The 21,412-nt window shown below is 37.7% G+C and overlaps 1 protein-coding gene and 1 long non-coding RNA gene across 5 annotated transcripts in view; one reads left to right on the forward strand and one right to left on the reverse strand.

Moving 5' to 3' along the window:
* Positions 1-15,404, forward strand: part of mib1 (MIB E3 ubiquitin protein ligase 1) — a 72,021-nt gene extending 56,617 nt beyond the window's left edge. The window contains exons 15-22 of one of the 4 annotated variants that reach the window (XM_088348181.1): positions 58-216; positions 2,068-2,249; positions 4,991-5,180; positions 8,403-8,481; positions 8,557-8,712; positions 10,636-10,707; positions 11,485-11,585; positions 12,758-15,404. In XM_088348181.1, coding sequence (XP_088204307.1) covers positions 58-216; positions 2,068-2,249; positions 4,991-5,180; positions 8,403-8,481; positions 8,557-8,712; positions 10,636-10,707; positions 11,485-11,585; positions 12,758-12,898 — 1,080 coding nt within the window. In that variant the 3' untranslated portion in view covers positions 12,899-15,404. The remainder of the gene's footprint in view (positions 1-57; positions 217-2,067; positions 2,250-4,990; positions 5,181-8,402; positions 8,482-8,556; positions 8,713-10,635; positions 10,708-11,484; positions 11,586-12,757) is intronic. The other 3 variants (XM_088348190.1, XM_088348198.1, XM_088348206.1) reach the window with 3 other exon arrangements.
* Positions 10,143-19,930, reverse strand: LOC148376525 (uncharacterized). The gene is made up of 3 exons (XR_015852080.1): positions 19,624-19,930; positions 13,047-13,191; positions 10,143-11,504 (listed from the first exon to the last, which is right to left on the reverse strand). It is a non-coding gene; the product is annotated as an uncharacterized LOC148376525 (long non-coding RNA).
* Positions 19,931-21,412: the final 1,482 nt, after the last annotated feature.

The following is a 21,412-nucleotide window of genomic DNA, read 5'->3' on the forward strand; positions in this document are numbered from 1 at the left end:
AGAAATAAAGAAGATGGCCACTGAGAGTATTTTTGTTCTCCGACACTTCACTGGCAGCTCCTGGTGCGAGCCGAGGCCAAGCTGGATGTGCAGGACAAGGACGGGGACACACCGCTCCACGAGGCGCTGCGCCACCACACGCTGTCACAGTTGCGACAACTCCAGGATATGCAAGACGTCAGCAAAGTGGAACCCTGGGAGCCCTCCAAAAACACAGTAATTGACACCTTTTCATTGTAGGCCCTCTGCAACTTTGTCTTGTCAGGAATTTTTGTTTTTGCAGTTTCATGCAAGAAGTGAAACTCACAAATTTGTTGAAGATTGATGTCTCAATTCTGTATGTCTGTGCTTCTTCTTATTATTTTTTACTGTTTAAGACTTCAAAGCGCTGGCCTATGGGCGGATTTCGCATAGTACAGTGACAGAACAACATAGTAGTAATCAATAGCTTATACCAAATGACAATTGCTGTCAAAAGGTAAAGCTTTAAGGAGTTAAAGCTGCTTAAAAGTATTATCAGCTCTAGATTTTACCTCAGTGTTGCACGGCAGACTTTGAAAATTATTTCAAAGCTGAAGGAATCAAACAGCAATTTCTGATTCATTTCTCAGAGCTGTATCAATTAGGGCAACAATGGTTAAGTAATAAAGATAATCACCAACAACCGAAGGACTCTAATCAAGACCAAGGTAAAGTGGAAATTGTTTTAAGAAGTTTTGAGGAGGAAATTCATCAAAAATGGAAAAACAGGCGATTTGCTTAGGAGAACTTTACAAAAAATGTAATCAACTCCGTACAATTACAATTATATGCTAATAAAAGTTGTAAAATACTGTAAAATACAAATTATTCGTATTTTCCGGAACATCTTCAGAATACCACAAGGGGACAGTATTGCTCTACCAACAGCCTCATGTTCCTCATCTGAACTTGGTCATTAAGAATGAGGTCACTTCTCTTTAGTGTTACAGAGGTCATTTATTTGACATTCTATGACATTTGAAAGTGTTGAAAAGGTCCTTAAAATATTCCCCTCTTGTTTAAATTTTGTTGTATGATCGATATATCTAATGCTTATTATTATTTGTTTTTAAAAAAAAATAGGCTCACAGGACTATTGTAAGAACATTTAGAAGCATCCTGGAAATGAATACCATTTCCTTGTGTTACCCTGCAATCATACACAAAATGATAAATGCAAACTTTTGGACTGCAAACTCAAAAATCTTTCAAAATTGCCTTGACAATACACTGCAAAAGGAAAAAAAAGCTGTATCCCTGACCGTATTATAAGTCATTTTTTTAATGATATATAAGAAATATGTTTTTGAAAATGAGCAAACTGGCCACAGATTCTCTTTTTTGATTGAGTATGTATCTTTAAATAAATACAAATATTTTTACGAAATAATTGTTTAAAATCAGGAAAAAAATCCTCATCTGCCAAATTTTAGATTATTTTTCAAATATTTTACTGGAAAAACAAGTTAAAATATCTAACTTAAATAACTTGAAATGGGGAAAAAAATAGAGGAAAATGAAGTGAACGTGTATTTATTTTGCAATGTATTCATTTTAGAACGTGCTGTTGACTTGCCCTAATCTTAAAGACGCGTATTTTCTCTACCTCCCGTTTGCTAAAACGTTGGCTTGACCAGTTTTCAATATTTACGTCAATGCATGGATGGATTAATAGCCAGGTATGCTCTGTTCATCTTAAATATGCTACACACACCTCTTCCGTCACGTATCATCCACCTTCCTGTGCCCTTGATCAAAGACGACGAGGTCCTAATCAAGTCGTGTGCACATTGGTCCTGTCACATGGCACTTTACCCTCAAGACAGGGACCGAATTAGTGACATTGGTTACATGCTGACGACTGTCACAATCTAAGGAGCTGATGTAGAGATAATGAAATTGTAGACGTGACTACGCCGCCAGAGATGCTTCTTAAAACGGGTCTCGGATTGGATAATTGCTTGTGATCAGATAGCGATCTGACATGGATCATCTGCTTTTGTCTACATTGGCTCACCGCCCGTTTGTTTGTTTGGCTCTCTGCAGTTAATCATGGGCTTAGGCACCCAAGGGGCGGAGAAGAAGAGCGCGGCATCCATCGCTTGCTTCCTAGCCGCCAACGGAGCCGACCTGACCATCCGTAACAAGAAGGGCCAGTCGCCTCTGGACTTGTGTCCCGACCCCAGTCTCTGCAAGGCCCTGGCCAAATGCCACAAAGAGAAGAGCAGGTAGACGTTCATTAGCCAGCGAGCTTAGAGCTCACAACTGTGTACAGTCATTAGGTCTCATTTATCAAATATTCAGTGAGTTTGATTCAAGAAAATTGAAAAATTGTCACAGGCACTAAGAATTAATTTTTACTGCAGTCCTGAGTGAAATTAGTGCACTTTTTGTCTCAATAATATAATGATGTTAATATTTCAGAATACTGTCCTATTATTTATTTTTTGGGCTTAATTTTAAATTAAAATAAATCCCTTTTCTTGACAATTATTGGACAATTGATTATTGTAGATTAATTTTTTAAGATACTGTGCAATGAAACATATCCTATATTATTTTAAAATGAAAACATATTAGCGTGATATTAATGTATAACACACTTTTTCTTTACTTTTTAAAGAATTCAAAGTTTGGTTCGCATTATACATGAGATTTTACCGCAAAACATTGGTAGTAACGAGACCACAAGTGAAATAGATGACATAACAAAAGGCATTGGCTTTTATCTCATTACGCTATGTTTAGTCACAGTACCAGAGACTAATGTTAACCATGCATTTTACAGGTTGTAATGAAAATAAATCACTTAAAATGCTCAGAATAGAATAGAACGTATTGTCATTGTAACAGATTAAACGCACATCAGATTTAATGTTTGTCTCTGGTACCATGATTAAAATTAGCATGATAATGAGATAAAATCAAATGCCTTTTCATGTGTACAGGGATCAGAATTTTCCGCGGATCCGCGGATTTCCGCTGTTTTTGAACCCCAAAGGTCATTCCCGTAAATCGTCTAAATTCGATGAGAAAATATTTTGGGGGGGTGAGGTATGATACGTGACTGTTTCATCACCCCAAGTTAGCAGTTAGAGATCGCGAGAAAAATCGACTCCTACCATTGGTCGATAGGTTCGCTGATAACCAATCAGCGGAGCTTTTGTTCAGAGCATTGGCTTTCTCAAACATGGCGCTCCTTCCGGTCTTTTCAAACGGTGAAATGAGTGTTTGAAAAAGTAAATATGAAAATACTAAGAAAAGAAGACGAGGCTTTTGTCTCCGAGATTGATAAAGGAATCAAGAATAAATTTAAGTGGTCATGGCTGGAGAAGACTGTCACAGTAAACGTTAAAATCGGCGCAAAGATCGAGGAAGTTACAGAAACTTTGAGCCAGTTCATCGCAAAGTGTGATGTTCCAGGGAAAGCAAAGTGTCTATACTGTGTCGATCTGATCTATTATGGTACGCGAGGTTGTGTGGCACTGATCGATCATGCTAAAATGAACAAGCACAAAGCAAAATTAGCTTGCCGGCGATCAAATTATGCACTCGGATCCGCATTTAAAATCGGCAGTGAAACTAACAGTAACACCACCGGTTCAACATTATTGGCCGTTCCAAATCCTTCCACTTCAAATACTAGCAGCAGTCAACCACTGGTTCCCCTGTGTGACAGAAAATCCCAATCTGAGGTATTCATAAATCTATTTATTTATGAAATGATTTTATCTTTTGTGTTTATACAATATTTAGAACAGGATAAACAAAATTTATGACATGTATTTTCTTTAAGCATGTTCAGTTTGTGCATTCTATTTTCAAATTAATGAGGAATGGTTATTGATGTATATATTTTCATATATATTGTTGATTAGTAGCTAAATACAAGGTCCATCTTCATCATCAAAACACAACAACAATGGTGATGGTTGTAACATTGTAATCCCCCAATTGTTTTAAACATCTTAAAACTGAAAAAAATACATGGTTTCTGTTTTGTTGGATTTAATTCATTCTAGTGCAATTTTCACATAGCAAATAAGATAAATGCTGTTGGCTTCAGGGGGGCTTCGCCCCACTGAGCCCCCCACCGGGCTCCGCCCTGGACCTGGCCGGGGCCTGCGGCCCCTGGACCCTGGCTATTTCAGCTGAAAATGAAAATCTCCATTCTGAACCCTGTGTGTAATCCATACCACCGGTGGGCTAGTGGTTACAATACTTTGCGCTCACCTCTGCAACATAGGTTCGATTCCCATTTCATTTAACCGCAAAGTTTGAGCTGAGAAAAAGTGAAAAAAAAAATTAATACAGTAACCTAATCATTATTTGAGAAAATAGACAGGTTTAAATACTGCATCAACAGTATTTTTTATTTCAAAATCAAAAATCCTGACTTAATTACCATCAAATATGATTTGGAAATTATTATAAACAAGAGTTCACCAAAAGCAAATGGTTACACAATCAAATGAAACACATTTTTGAATTGTTAATAATTTAAGAATAAAATGATTGCGATTTTTAATATTATGCAAACTGCGTATCTCCCCATGTCAGACCAATGCAAATTCTTAACTAATATCACAACTATACAAAATTTACTCTTCTCTATCCATAAAAAGAGACTGATAATATAAATAAATAATTTTTTTTGTGGTAATTAAATGAATAACAATCAATGATCAATATACTGTATATTATAAGCTTTGTCAAGTTGTGATATTTGATAACCATTCCTTCCTATTGTTGGGTGGGGAAGATGCTGATTTTGCAACTTATCTCCTCCCTGATACAAATGTATCTGATGTAAATAACTGTCAAATGTCAGTAAAGGGGTTTTCCTTAAATATTTTCCCACAGAATTAAAGTAATACTTTCAAGGCTGAAATGTATCAAGATGACAAATGACAGAGCATATTTTCATTCTACTAATTGGTTACTTCATCTCAACCCTGGCCGTTCACAGCGGTCCAGTGGGCACCCGAAGCCCATCTCTTAACAGCAACATCGAATCCCTAGAAGAGTGCATGGTGTGCTCAGACCTGAAGCGGGACACCCTCTTCGGCCCTTGCGGACACATCGCCACGTGTTCCCTCTGCTCGCCTCGTGTCAAGAAATGTCTCATCTGCAAAGATCAGGTCCAGTCACGCACCAAGGTATCTAAAATATAATTATTTAATGAGGTCCTTTGCTTCCTAGCCATTAACAGCCGTGCTGTCTAGCGATTAAAATGCTTCGTTGCAATGTTGTTCTTCTCTGCATTATGTTTATCTATGTTAAATGTTAGAACTACATTTATTTTGAAGAAAAGGTTTGTTATTTAGATTTGATTTATTGCCATACCAACAACTAGAACAGGGGTCTGGAACATATGGCTCGCAAGCAATGTTCCCTGTAATTTTCCACGGGTCTGAGCGTTCACACAAAGTCGGTGAGCAGCGCTTGAAACAACAGTGAGCAACCATAATCCCAAGTGTGGCAAGATAATTAATTATCAAACATGTCCAAAACTTGACATCAAGTTACATTTTGCTGAGTTTCCGACAATGCAAAATTATTTTTGTCTTTTGAATGAATTGACTCATGTACTATTGCAAAGGTTGTACGGCCTACAAATGTCGTTTGTCCTTACAATTCTTTCACAAGATATCCATTTCTTTTTATTTCCTGATATATTTTGTCGCATAATATTAACATTTTGGAGGGCTTATTCGGTCGGTTGTAAGATACAGAACTGTACTTAATCACATTTTTTAAGATTCACTTGATATAATTGGAAATTATTTGAATGCAATACAAACCTTTTCTTCTTTTTTCCGTGTTTTTTTTAAATTCCTTTGAAAAAAATCTCAATGTGTTTATTTTTTCCGAGCTGTTACTTTTTTCTTTTTGTTCTCTATTTACTTTTTTTCCTACATTTCTTTCTTTTCTTTTTTTCTGTCTTTTTTCTAAATGTTTCCTTCTTTTTTCTCTTCCTTTTGTTTCTTTTTTTTCTCAGCTTTTCACTATTTCATTTTGGTATATTTTTCTTTTTTGTTCTATTCTCCCCTTTCTTTAAGTCATTTTGTGCATAATTTTACATTATATTTGGTCATGTTGGGAATAAAAAAGCAAAAACAACCTAAAGAGCCGTTTAGTGAGCCGGGCCGAAGTAGCCGGTTCCTCAACAAACTCTACTAACTTTACTCAACTTCGTTCTCCTTCGACTCGACTTCAAAATATCGCATTAAGGACACAACGTCGGGGGAACCCGTGAATTTTTACCTTCATGCACTGTAACTTTGACTTGAGTCGCTTCTTAATTAGTAATTTTGAGCCCTCATTTTTGTGCGCTGGCTAGATTTTCTTGTGCACTGAGAACGTGCGAGCAGTGCGCAATTGCGCACGCGCGCAGCTTAGAGGGAACACTGCTCGCGAGCCATACATGGCTTTTTTCATGAGTACATCTGGCTCTGATATAAAATAGAGATGCTCGATTATTCACTGTTACATGCGAAGTCGAATTGAGCACATGATACTGAATTGTACTACGGTTCGGTTCATTCTCAACCACAGTCAGTGTCACACAGACACTCTCTGTCTTGGCTGTGCATCGCTAATGAATCATTTATATAGAAGCTCATTAAACAATGATGTTCCCTGTTAAGACACTTTATGGTAAAAAAGAATCTACAGAACAAACTGTCCAAAAACCCTAGCAAAGCACCCAGAGGAATTTTATTGGGTGTTCCAACAGGACAATGACCCTAAACACACATCAAAAGTGGTAATGGAATGGGTAAATCAGGCTATAATTAAGGTTTTGGAACGGCTTTCCCAAAGTCCTGACTTAAACCCCATTGAGAACTTGTGGACAATGCTAAAGAAACAAGTCCATGTCAGAAAGGGCAAAACCATACACATTGCGCGCACATCTGCCAACTGCACAGAGGGTTAGTATGTTGGTATCCTCGTTTGCAATTATTTGTGACATTTCGACAAAATTTTGCTCGCACCTTGTTTTGAAATTATTATTCGGGACAAAAATGAGCCTCAACACTCTTAAATTACTACAGGAGGGAGACAGAAGTGGTATTTTTATATTGATATGGGTCACAGGCTCTGGCATTATTATCATTTCTTAATTTTTTATCAAATCATCACACGCCACGCAGAGAGATAGAATATGCTGAAAAGGTAGCTTTTGTCTGAAGAGCGGAATTGGCTTTTTTTTTGTCTTAAAAAATTGTTGTGGCTCTCTAAAAAAATCAAAATATTTTTGCTTTTCTAGCTCTTTTGTTCAAAAAGGTTTACGACACCTGAACTAGAATCAAGTATTTTAAAGAATGTCCATATTGTTCAGATAGTTCAAACAATTAGTTTAATGCATTGATGTACTTTTTTTCCATCTATATTTAAAATATCCACTTGGTTTTGAATGCAAATTGTTACAGCTTTTGTCAAAACAAAATCATACCTTTCGAGTGAGCCTGTATACTAATAAACAAGATCATCATGGAAATTATATAAAAGTAGACATTTGCAGCGCTTGGCCAAGTAAGTAATAACTCTTTGTTGTTTAAAAGTATTTTTCTTCTATTTTTAGTTATGTTAAAAAAATATTTACTCTTGAAATAATGAAATATGGCCTAAAATGGCAGATGGCAGATCGCTTTGCTTTTCTAATATTTTTTTCCCCAGTATTTGTTGAAAATAATTCTTAAAATGAGCAAAATTGCTTCAAAGCTGATAAAAATGACATTTTTTCTAATTGTGGTACAAAATCAACATAAAATATTTTCCTCTAGGTTAATGTACACATATTATGAAAAATGTTCTCCCAATGGAGTGAAAACCTGTTTCATCTTCTCTAGCTGTATTATATTAGCATTGGGGGCTGCTTGACCAACAAAAGTAATATTAGTTTAAAAATAAATACCCTTTTGGACAAATTTTTCCTTAATTTTCTATTTATTTTTAAATATTCAAGTTGTTTTATTCCTGTAAATAGGGACATTTACAATTAAAATAATGAAAACATGTCCAATTGAGCTGATGGTAAATCATTTTTCTTGTTCTAATGATTTTTCATTTCTAATATTTGTTAAAAATATTTATTGAAAGAAGCATAATGTCTCAGATCAGGTTGATAAAACGACATTTTTATTTTTATTTTTTCAAAAACAAGATAAATATCTTGAAATATGTAAATTTACACTTATTTTAATCAGAATTTTCTCCCAGTGAACTAAGATTTTATTTTCTGCACTGCACCCACCTCACCTTTCTAATGCTAGCTTCTGTTTCGGCTTTGCTAGCTGCATTAACGACACTTGAACCGTAGCCATTAATCGTCCTATTACCGAAAAGCATTGTTTGTTCCCGTTTGTGCTCCCCAGATCGAAGAGTGCGTGGTTTGCTCCGACAAAAAGGCGGCTGTGTTGTTCCAGCCCTGCGGCCACATGTGCGCTTGTGAGAGTAAGTTTCCCGAGAAGAAACATTGTCACCGTCAAAATAGCGAGACCTCACCCGTTTTTCTGTTTGTGCCTCCAGACTGTGCCAACCTCATGAAGAAGTGCGTACAGTGTCGGGCTGTCGTGGAGCGCCGCACCCCTTTCGTGCTTTGTTGTGGGGGGAAAGGTATGGAAGATGATGATGATGATGATGCCGCAGATGATGATGATGTGGATGATGATGATGATGACATTAGTGAGTGAATCTTCCACGTTCCCTTTTAATTCCTTTAACTTTTCTTTCTTCTCTGTTTCCTCCTTTTCTGCTGATGCTTGATTTTAAGCATGTGTTATGTTGGCATCCATTTTATTTTCATCAATTTTTAATGAATGATTATGATTTGCTGTGTTTAACTGTCATTCGTGTATTTTGTTTAATGGGGAACGTTTTGAATTGGCTTGTATTTTCCATAATACAAGCTAACATTGAATGCTTTTTTGCCCAAATGTTCCCTAATTGTGAATATGAATATTTGTTCTGTAAGTATTTTATTCAGATTCTAATCACACTCCCATCTTGTCTCTTAGCCACATAATATTTCATTTTTTAGTCCATATCTCTGGTTCAGTTGTACATGTTATGATTTTTCTTTTGTTTTATTTTATGTTGAGTTAAAAGGGAAACCGTTGCAAGTTCACAGATGAATTTATTTTTAAAATGTCTCTCATAGATATAAGTCTCCGCTTTAGGGAGGTTAGAGAGCTGGGGATATTCTTTACCCTCATGCAGAATGGCAATACCATTTTTTTTTCTCCATTGTTTTTTTATGCATGAGAGGTAGAAAGACCATTTCAGTTTTTCAAATTTTTAATAACTTTTCACTATTGATATTGTTATTTTTCTAAATTCCATAATTTAACTGTTGGCATGCAATAATGACCTTAACTACTTACAGTTGTGGTCAAAAGTTTACATACACTTGTGAAGAAAATAATGTCATAGCTTTCTTGAGTTCCAGTTATTTGTACAACTCAGATTTTTCTCTGAAAGTTCTTTGTCACAAAAAAACATTCATGAGGTTTGGTGCTTTTATGACTTTATTATGGGTTAACAGAAAAAGTGATCAAATCTGCTGGGTCAAAAATGCACATACAGCAACACAAATTAGCAATATTGGTGACTTAGAAAGTTGTGACAGTGAAATGAGCTTCATAGCATAGTCTCTGAACTTATTGTGAGTTATGATGACTGACTACGTCTGGTGAATTCTCTGAGGCCATTTAAAAAGGGCTCATTGAATGCAAACGCCCACACAAGCTACAATATGAAAGTCTTTGGAGCTCAGCATGGATCTAAGTCAGGAAAGTCACTTGGAGCCATTTCATAGTAGCTGTACAAACAATTGTCTGTAAGTAGAAAGTGTGTGGCACTGTTTTGTCACTGCCACGATCGGGAAGAAAACTCAAGCTATCACCTATTGCTGAGAGAAAATTGGTCAGGAAGGTGAAGATTCAACCGAGAATCACCAAAAAGCAGATCTGCCAAGAATTAGAAGCTGCTGGAACACAGGTGTCAGTGTCCACAGTCAAGCGTATTTCATCTCCATGGACTGAGTCATCACCCCGAAGATTGGGTCTTGGGCGCAGTTGGGTGTTCCAACAGGACAATGACCCCAAACACACACAGCCATTAAATTTAACTAAACTGCACCAATTCTGTCAAGAGCAGTATTCAAAGATTCAACCAGAAGCTTGCCAGAATCTTGTGGATGGCTACTGAAAGCGCCTAATTGAAGTGAAAATGACCAAGGGACATGTTCCCCAATATTAGCGCTGTTGTATGTATATTTTTGACCTGGCAGATTTGATCACTTTTTGTGTTTGTCAAAAAAAACAATTATTGTCAGTAATGCAATTTTTGCATGAGGTTAACGAATTATGCAAGAGGCAGCCTCTCTTTCATCGAAGCAAAAAAGGTTTTGAAATAATTAGCTGCATGGGATGCTAGCGAGTCAATCATACATCTAGTTTGAAAATTCTGTTTCCCCTTCTTATTTTCTACCGGCTTCTTCCAATCTTTTTGAACCTCACTTTAGAGGCTTGTAGTTAAAAGCTAGGCTGGTCCTTTGGGCCAGTTTGTAGTTATAGCTGCTATAACAATGTGACTGGTTATTCCCAGCAGGGAGCTCTAACTCAATGGCAGGGGGATCGCAGGATCTTCTCCAGCCCAACAATCTGGCACTAAGTTGGTGTAAGTATCCCTTCTCCATTATAAGCACTTTGACTACACTGCTGCCCTGGCTCCCTTTATGCCAACCTCCCTCTTTTTTCTTATTAGCAATGCTCACACACTGTTGATATTGCAATATTCTTAAAAAGAAAACTGTGTGTCTTCACACAACCCTTAGAAAAATAAACATTTGTTTTGAAATTATTGCATTTATGGGTTCAGCGATTAAAATTAAAATTTCATTAATATGGTACTCCATTAATTGTAACCCTATTATTGCTTTGAGACAATATATTTACAACCACGCTGCTGTCATCTTTCGTTGAGGTGCCAATACTACTATCATTAAATATAGAATAACAGCAATACAACTTTTCTACCTATCATTTAGAACTCATCTACAAATGATTGCAATATCATTTATCCATAATGTACATCACTGTAAAATTTTAATGAACTTGTCAATGTATACCAATAACTGATTGAACAATTATGTTTGGATTGTCTGACTTCACATTGAGCTTGAATGTTTAACTCATTAAGGGCTCCGATAAGCCATTATGGCATCATTTCACTCCTGTTTTTACATTCACTGCATACTTTAACATCACAGTTTTTTTTTCTTTTTCTGGTCCTTTATATTTGTCTTTTAAACAGCAATACGAGGCTTAAAGATTGCTTTGCCAAATGGGCTCCTCGCGCGTGTAATATAACTGCGCTCGCCACGTCGTAAAAGAAAAGCTGGCAGCCTCTGCTGTTTCCTCTCAACGTCTGTGTGATTTTGGTGTGTCCAAACAGCTAGCGGCAACATTCCTGCCCTGCAGCGGGACAAGGACAACACCAATGTTAATGCTGATGTTCAGAAGCTCCAGCAACAGCTGCAGGACATCAAGGAGCAGGTAAGCAAGTATTCAGTCAAGAGGTTTATGATGAAAAATTATCTCTGTTGTCGGTATTAACCCATTGATTGATAGATAGATACTTTATTCATTCCCGTAGGGAAATTCACACTTCCAGCAGTCTCCTTTGTTGTTTATTAACAGATTAACAGGATGCCCTCGGGGTGCTTTGTTGTAGTTTAGCCACAGCGGAGTGAATGACGTCACACGCTAGTCCAAAAGTTCGACGTCCTTGCAGCAGATGGAAATCTTTGTGCCCAGGAATACACCACCTCGTGTTAGCGAGTCCACCTCCTCTTCGCTTCCCGCAGGCCTTCGTGTCACTGTCTAACAGCGCTGAAGCCGGGTAGCTCCAGATAGCTCCGGTCCGGGTGGCTCCACGTTAGCGTCCGGGGTGCTAAACGTGAGCCACGTTTCCGTAAAACACAGCAAACTGCGCTCCCTGTGCGCTTTGATGTTTTTCACCAGCACAGCCAGTTCGTCGGTCTTATTTGGTAGAGGGTTCACATTTACCATGATTACGGAAGGTACCGAAGACTTATTACGCCGCTAGCCGCTTAGCTAGCTCCGGCTCTCCATCCGATAGGGCCCCCTCATCACGCCGGCACAAGAATTTTTTAGGGCAAGGAGTTGATTCCTCGAATAAACGCATTTTTGTACGTTAAAACCCATAACCATAGGATAGAAGGTAATCCAAAGTTTAGTAGTCAAACAGGAAGAAAAACACTGAAGATAGAAGCACACAATGAAAACAATAAATCACAAAAAGAGCGAGATAACACGGAGCTGCTGGAAAGGCTGTCGCTCGCGCAGGCGCGGCTTTGATCTCTGATTGAGGAGAGAAACGCATCAAACCTCTCTCTTATTTTCTCTTTTTGGGGAGTTCTCTTTGCCTATAAAATGCATCAGAATAAAACCACTATGGTGGTGTAATCCTCGTCAAATATCCTCAGTTTTCCATGTCACTTTTCGCAGGGCGTTTTGGTCCCCATTACCACAATAACTGAGAGATCTCTGTATTGCATGATAGTAGGGGTTCGGTGGGTGAATGGATATGAAAACTTGTGATGTTCGGTACCTCCAACAAGGTTAAGAACCACTGGGTATATGTAGAAAAACCACTGATCGTCATTTATTTTCAGCAACTCGTGTGCTCTCTGTTTCGTCCTCAGACCATGTGCCCCGTTTGTCTGGACCGGCTCAAGAACATGATCTTCATGTGCGGGCACGGGACCTGCCAGCTATGCGGCGACCGCATGAGCGAATGCCCCATCTGTCGCAAGGCCATCGAACGCCGCATCCTCCTCTATTAGACTCTGATATCGTCAGACTTTTCCCCACACTAAAACGCAGCACCAGCCACCAAAGCGCATTTCTCGCCCGTTTCACTTCATGGAGAAAATAGTGAAAAGACCCTTTCTTTATCCCAACTCTGGAACATTGAAGAGCTCTTGAACGTACCGTGGGAATGACTCGATGTGATGGACGTCAGATCCGATCTTCTCCTTTGCTGTTGCAGCCTTCATCCTCGAAAGCCAAGTTTGATCACTGTCTGTGTGCAGTTTTGCTTTTTTTGCCTTGTAACAGTACAGCGACTCTCATGGTTCTGTGAGTGTTTTTTAGGAGGCAGGGAAAGAGAGAGGCTGTCCAGTTCTGAAACGACTACACAAGTGGGTCAGTTCTGTGAGGAGAAAGGTAGAATCAATTCACTGACTAGACATACAAACCTTCAATCATTTCCAATATTGTTTCAATGAGTGTTGCTGCCATTTGCTTCCGCCCCCCCCAAAAAATAATCTTGTCCAGGGTGTGCGATAAGGTGCTCTTTCTCTTGTGTTACTTAACTTTAATTTAATTTTATGTCGGCTAAAAAATCAAAGGCATTTATTCAGATCGACTACCATATTTTTTGGACAGTAAGTAAGTCACATTTAGGGTGGCAATTTTTTAAATTTTTGTTAATGATTATTATTATTTATTTATAAAGAGAAAAAGGAAATGTAGCTCAGACTAAAACTCTGAATCTTTATTTCTCTAGTTGTACTTTTGAAAAAAACAAACTAATTGGCTTAAAATGGTCCTTTCCACTAGTCTGATCAATGTAATCAAACTTTCTGGGTTGTTTAGGGTTGGTCATCGTTGTCAATCAAATGGCATTTTTTTCTTATAGTTTTTAGGGACAAAATGACCTAGTTATTTTGTTTTATGTACGATGTAGGTTGGAATAAAAAAGAGAATTTCTATGACTAAATAAGTTTAAAAACTGAATTACCTGAGCTATTTTGGCGGCTTAAAACAAAAAAACCCAAATTTTGGTTATTAAAGAAATGAATTATTGTAGAGTTGTTGTTTCTTTGAATACAACTTTTGGTTATGTTTTGTAAGAGACCCTTTTTTTCCTAGCGTCTCGTATCGTTTTCAAAATGTATTACATATTTTCAGTATTCCCTCGATTTTCACTGTCCTTTCCAAAACTGCGCTTTGAAGAAGAAACCATATATACACATACAGGGACAGAAATACACGCAAATTCAGGCTTACTGGCTTAAAATGCCTCATTTGTATTGATTGATTTTTATGAAAATTTCTTTTTTATTTTCAGTCCTACAGAAAAAATGCCACATTTGTATTCATACATATGTAATTTAAGTTTATACTCCTGGCAAGCCACATATAAGCACAACTTGTAGACACATAAGGCATATTCATGGAGCACACTTTTGAGTGACATTAATGAAATCAACCGTTATTTCGTGTCAAAAGTTAGAAACCTCTATTTGCGTAATGACGTCGTTCATGCTTGGCTCCCTGATTGGACTGCTAAACAACGACATGTAAATTGGGTTATTTGTTCTCAGACATGTAAATGATTTATTCAGATTGCTTCCTTCAGCTCCCTGGAAACGGACTGGTTTGAGTGTAAAGAGGCTTGTGAAGTGATGAAGTAATTTCGCGAATTGCGTATGTATACATGGAACGGATTTGTAGAAAAAAATAATGTACCAAGGATGTTAAAATCCGATCCGGAAATATCCAGGGAAATAGTGTATTTCAATGGATTTCAAATCTATTATTGAAGATTTCAGACAAATTGCAATCGTTAAGTGTGCCAATCCCAGTTTGAATCAATTCTCTGGACTATAATGGAAACCATCTATGTCAAATATCTTTTGAATGGCTCTTCCAATGAATAAATGAAATGTTACACTATCTTCACACCCGGGTAGAATCTTCTCGACAGGGTGAAATGTTACAAAATGTGCAACTTATAGTTCGAAAAATATGGTATGCCAACTTCTGGGACTGTAGAAATAATCATCTTGTTTTGCTGCCCAAATACAGAAATATGATTTGAAGGTGTCACTGCCTTTCTAAATATGTAGCCTCAAACAAATCTTGAGTTCCTTGTTAAAAGTGAGGAGTGAAGTTTCATTGTTCACCGTTTCAAGTATCCTCAAATCAGTGTTTTCTTTTCGCCCGCGAACGAATGATCTTTGTCCGAATTGGCCTTAGTTTCAAAACGAGGCCCTAAACACACATGCAATTATATTTTCTTTCCAAGACTGAACGTTTTTACTACCATGTATATGTCTTTTTTTTTTTTATTTAACGTTTTTTCTTTCTTCAATGATGCCAAATCCGGCAGTATTGTTTTATTCCTGTGTTAAGCCCATGTCGGAAATGCATCATACGCATCTCCTTTGGCATGAATGTTTGACATACGCGGTTCTATACGGAAGAAGAAAAAATGTCTCGGGTCTGTATCGCAAACAAGTGCTTTTAAAACAAACCACATAGAAATAAAAGTCGCCAACGATGGGCGGTGATGTTTTTTTTCTCCTCTCTCCAGCTTGATAACTGTTTTTGTTTCTCAGATACGTGAAGAGTCGGGATTTGCTTGAAGGACAAATGAGGCGAGTGTTGCTTTTCTCCTGCTGTGCGGCGTCTGCCTCCCGGAGGAGCCGGCGGGGACGTGTGGCTTAATTGAAAATGCTAACACTTCAATAATGACTCCACACCAGAGTGTGATGGGTCAGCTATGCTAATCATGGAGAGATGAGAGGAACCTCACATCTTGTAAAAAACAAATAGGTCAACGTTATTACATGCACTCAACCATAAATAGTAGTGCATACAATGCTAAATAATCTAACTAAAGCAGCACAACGGTGTTAAATGTTGCTAGTTACGCTCCAAAAATGATATACAGTATATTTTAATGTTAAAATCCCTTGACTCCTTTTTATGTAAGGCGGGAGATAACCACTTTAATTTGGTTGCAACAGCTTGTGTGAATTTTACATCATTTAATTTTGGGGTGATAAATGACGGTACTTTTTGTGCACTCTAAGAGGTATGCTTTTTCTATTTTTGTGTTCGGTCCATTCGCTGTTGCAATTGGTTTATACGTACACAATATTATAGCATGAGGGTTGAAATCTGCCACATGCCAAAATGTTCTCAATGTATCTATCTAGTTTAATCTAAATATGGACTATTAGATAAATCCCGATTTGCTTGCTTGTGTTTGTGTGTTCGTATGCGGCTTATAGCAGTGTCTGAAACTCATGAAAAAAAGGTTACAGGACACCAGGGCAGACAACTCTGAAAAGTTGCCTGCCCAGCCTTAAGGTTGCCTGCCCCATTTTTGCGAACTTCAAGACAACTAATTGCAAAAAAAAAAAAAAATGTTGTAAAGTATTAAGGATTAATAATCAGAATATATAACTGCATTTAAAATTACCATACACACTATAAGATTAAGCGGCAGTAGCTCAGGAGGTAGAGCACTCGTCTTGGGATCCCAGTTCGAATCCCGGCTCGTCCGTGTTACATGTTGAAGTGTCCTTGGGTAAGACACTGAACCCCTAATATACCCCCAATAAGCAGGTTAGCGCCTTACATGGCTGCAAGGCCGCTATTGGGAAATGTGGAGCGCATTGTAAAGCGCTTTGGCAAGTCATTGACTTTAAAAGCGCTATATAAATGCAGATCATTTCATTAGATCATTTCATTATAAATCTTATAACATCCATTGCATGTATTTGACATCGCTGTTTTCCATCTTCCATCAGTATGTACCTGTATTGACCCATCTTCATTCATGCAATGTTTGCGTTGCGTTGTCTGCTACAAGCCACGTGAACTCCTCTTTCCACGATGCTTTTCATGTAAGTTTACGTTTTGTAGCGTCATAAATTTTGTTAGCTCCTTTTGAATATTTCTTCTGGGGCTGAGGTTTTGGCTTGTTTCCTAACCACTTCTCCATTTTTCTTGTGTTCTCTGTGCGTCTACTTTGGAAAATGATATGCAAATGCACGACCTTATAACGCTCGGGAGAGTCCAGAAGCTATTCGATGCAGGCTTCTGATTGGCTGCAGAGTATGCAAATTGCCAAACGAACCGAGATTTCCAAACCAAACGAAGATTTCGAAATCGGAATAAAGCAAACGTTTGATTTGGGGTAAAAAAACCCGAAAGATGTTTTTTTTTTCTTGAAAAAGTTGTTGGCCACCCGGACGGAGACATTTTGTAAGTTGTACCCTCGACATAAAAGATGCATGCCCCGGGCGCCCGGGCAGACGTTGTTTCAGACACTGCTTATGGGCTCTGAAACTGCTGAACTGATTTTTGTGAAAATGTACACAGTAGTACTTCAGGTCTCTGGGAGTGTTTAGCTAGGTTTCGTGTTATAGCACCTCCAATAAATGCCGACATAATCGATAAACATCTGCTTTCGCGTAGAAGCGCCGCTCGAACGGCACCTGGTCATACTGCTCTTTGGCACTCCCTAGTGGCTCCCTGGCACTTTTTCAACAAACCACGGCACCAACGACCTCGCTTAAGTAGAATGTCCGGCAACCCAGGGTCATTATCATTGTTTAGCTCAATCGTATTTTAATTAGATTTTTGCCACCTCAGTTTTGAATATTCCATAATACATACACATATAAAAACGTGCCTAAATGAATGCCTAATATATTCATATCTTACAACAAGTTAAATGTACAGTGAAATAAAGTAATACTTAGCAAGAATTTATGACATATAAAACATTAAAATAGATCTATATACAGTATATAGAACGTTTATTGATTATTAGCAATCCATAATGTCAAAAAAATAACCTAAAAATAGAAAAAAAAAATACAATAATCCAAATCATTGCTCAAAATTGTCTATAATATACTTTGGCATCACTTTTAAATTTTAAGTGTTCTGTTTCTAAAAGTGACTTAAAAAAAGGAGAGCGAGAGAGAGACCGAGAGACAATGTTATTGTATTGAAGAGCAAAATAGAAATATTTAATTCATTTAAGCCGCCGGTAAAAAAAATAGTTGGTCATAACCCCATAAAAAGAAAGATGTTAATAAAAGGTTCCCATCCCAGAATAAAAACTCGTTAAAACACCCTCATAAAAGCACCACTCTCTAATGGACCCATAGAGACCAATTTAAAAAAGTAACAGATAATCCTATAATAGTGAATTATCTCCCTCTTATTATCTTAAACCAATTTCCAGGTTCTCCAAAGAATTGGGACAGAGATGGAAGGGTATGTACTGAATTGGTTAGTGTACATCGCGCATTCATGAAAAATAAGTATAACATTGTTTCTCTTTTTCTCAGTATTGTAGGTGACAACCGTTGAACACATGCAGCCATGGTTGAAATCATTTTTGGACGATGTAAATTATGATCACAATATCAACATTAAAATTTACAATGAATTCTTTTAATGTACTTCATAGTCTGATTCCTCATCAGATGTATCAAAGAGTTGATTCCCTCACTGTGCATTTTTGAGTTTATAGTTCTCAAGGCTAAGATAGAGAGGATGGATGAGGAGCGAATGTTGAAGAGGGTCTACAGTGCAGAAGTCAATGGAAGGAGACCAAGAGGAAGGCCGCGATTAACGTGGATGGATGGTGTTATGAGTGCACTGCAGGAAAGAGGTCTAAATATAATGGAAGCTAGAGTTTTTGTTGGTGATAGGAATGAGTGAAGAGGTGTTGTGAAAGGATGGTGGGATGTTTAGACATGTTTTGAGGCATAGGCAGGGCACCTGTATGATGCTGCAGGGGTAAACCAGTGAAAGCTGTCGGGCCCTGCAGTTGAACACAAGAGTGTGTTGTGTCACCCTGACCCTCATCTGGAGGGACGAAAGCATGACCAACTTGGGTGCTTAACTTGTTTGGGCATTTGGGTTGGCCATGGTCCAAAAATTTTAGTGTGTGTTTTTTGCTACTTTTCCTTTTTTTTTTTTTTTTTTTTAAATTTTCTTTGTTTTTGCATGAGTTTGTCTTGCTGTCGGTCAACCCTCTCGAGGGATATGACAAGGGTAGATATATAGATGGATGGATATATTTCTCAGGAGGACTTTCTGGAGTTTCCATTTGCTAACGTTTGTCTGGTACTGTGACTTAAAATAGTGTGATCTTGAGATAAAATCAAATGCCTTTTCGTATGTTATTACTATCAATGGTGGTTGAGATTGAGAGGTCTTACCGCGCCGTCCTGGGTTCGATCATGTCGCATCCAGTGTTAGCGATTGTGGTCATCGATATTTAAAACCTTGTGTGTAACGTTCACCCATACTGTTTTTTTTTTTTTTTTTTTTTTTTTTTTAAGTCAAGTCATTTTTATTTGCACAGCCCTTAATCACAAAGAGTCTCAAAGGGCTTCACAGGTTATTACACAGACTATTTCTTCAGACTATTATGACACCATCCCCTGATCTGGAACCAACATGAGGGCAAGGAAAAACTCAAAAAACCTTAACATGAGGAAAATGAAGAAACCTTGAGAAGGGACCGCACATGTGGTATCCCCCTTTTAGGATTACCAGACAGCAAAGGCAAAGAAAAATGGTTACTGGTAATATGTTTAAAAGCCCAATTTAATTCGTTTTTTGTGAAGCTTTACATAGCTAACCCTATCAAATGTATCTTAAACAGTAAAACGCCTATCTGACGAAAACCTTGAATCGAGAGAAAACTGCAATCAAGGGACTTTGACAGTCCATCTCTCTCACTCACTGGGTGGGTGTGGGGTGAGACTTGAGGTCATCATTGGTAACCCGCCAGGGACGCACGCCTTCTGCAACCAGGGTGCCGGAGACGCCGCTATCTCCTCCCCAGGACGCCGCCTGATCCCCAGACAGCCAGGACACACCACACGCTGCTCAGACACGCCGTGCGCGCTCATCAGACCGCAGGGGTTGTTGCTTTCCACGCCAGGGGGGGGTGACCCCATCCTCGGTCCGCTCGGTAACGGGTGAGCGAGCGGGAGATGAACGGCCTGCCGGGCATGTGACAAATTGAAACCACTTAAGGCAGGGGTCTCGAACACGGAATGATAGTTTCTCGCTGCAAAATACTTTTTACAACATTGTATAGTACTCAAAATAATGTTTACAGTTTAAATTGAATAATACCTTTATTAATTTTTGTTATTTAATAACAGATGAAATCCTTAAAAATATTTTTATTAAAGTATTTAGCAAATATTTAAAAAACGTGCAATTAAACCATACACAGGGTAGAATATCATGATCATACAAATATTTAATTCCTGCAGTCCCAATTTTTAAAATTGGATGTTTAGTAACATTTTTCACTTCACAACTGCTATTTAAGGTCAACAAAAACATACAATAATTATTCACTCGGAAAGTGGGAAATTATAACTTAAGGGGCTGTAGTAAATTCAAAATCCCACTGGTGAGAACCACCAGGAAAAGTATGTGTGTGTCTGTGTGGAGTCAAACTTTGGAACAATTTACATGATGAGATCAAACAATGTCCAACTATTCACGTGATCAAATTTAAATTAAAAAAAACCATTACTGGCGGAATACAGAGATGAAGAAAATGGGGTATGAGTGATACTAGAGATTGGAAATACTGCGTTTACAACTATAGTTAACCTTGTTGTTATTGTTACTATTATTATATCATAACTCTTATTGTTGTTATCATTGGTGTCACAATGATATTTAGTGACTAGTAGCATTATAATGTTGATAGATGGTACTACGATGATTAGTGTATAAAATATGTGACTATTGTTATTATTATAATTTTTGATATCTGACCTATGTAATGTGTGTATCTTTGAGATTGTGTTGTATTTAGACAGAAAAGAGCTATTTGTGAAATGTAATTAATAGGGAAGATGAAGGGGGAGGGAAAATAAGCGTCTGCTTCTTACTACTCCTTTTATGTTATGTTAACATTATTGCTGTTGAGTCATTGCTTTTGTCCTGTTTTTATTTTATAATGTTCGAAATAAGTTTTTCATTCATTCATTGAAAATACACATTTTTAAAAATGCATTAATGTGGTTTTGGTCATTTTTTCCGTCGTTTTTTTACTTGTTTTTCATGTTCTTTTGGTCATTTTTGGATCAGTTATTTGAGTATATTTGGGCGATTTTTGTTGTGTTTTAAGTACTTTTTGTCGGTTTTCAGTCATTTTTCTGCAATTTTTAAGTTATTTGTCGTTTCTTTGGGGGTTCATTTTTTTACATTTTCATTTCTTTTTTTTTTTTTTTGGGTGACTGTTGTTTATTGGTGTAGTTTTTTGGGGGGGTTAGGGGAGTCTTTCTTTTTTTTTTGACACCTTTTTCTTTTTTGGGGGTAGTTTTTGGATTGGGCAGTTTTGGGTTCATTTTGGTCGGTGAGAGAAGAATTTGGCTGTAGCGTTTGAACTCGTTTCTGACCTCCGCCTTTTTCACGCAGAGATCCTGCAAAATGACAGCCACCGCAGAAAAAAAAATTATATTGTACCAGTGGTACACCCCCACAAACAGATAAGTGACTTTGAA

Source organism: Urocampus carinirostris, chromosome 1, assembly GCF_059441175.1.
Source record: "Urocampus carinirostris isolate Australia breed hairy pipefish chromosome 1, RoL_Ucar_1.0, whole genome shotgun sequence".
In the NCBI taxonomy this organism is placed as follows: Eukaryota; Metazoa; Chordata; class Actinopteri; order Syngnathiformes; family Syngnathidae; genus Urocampus; species Urocampus carinirostris.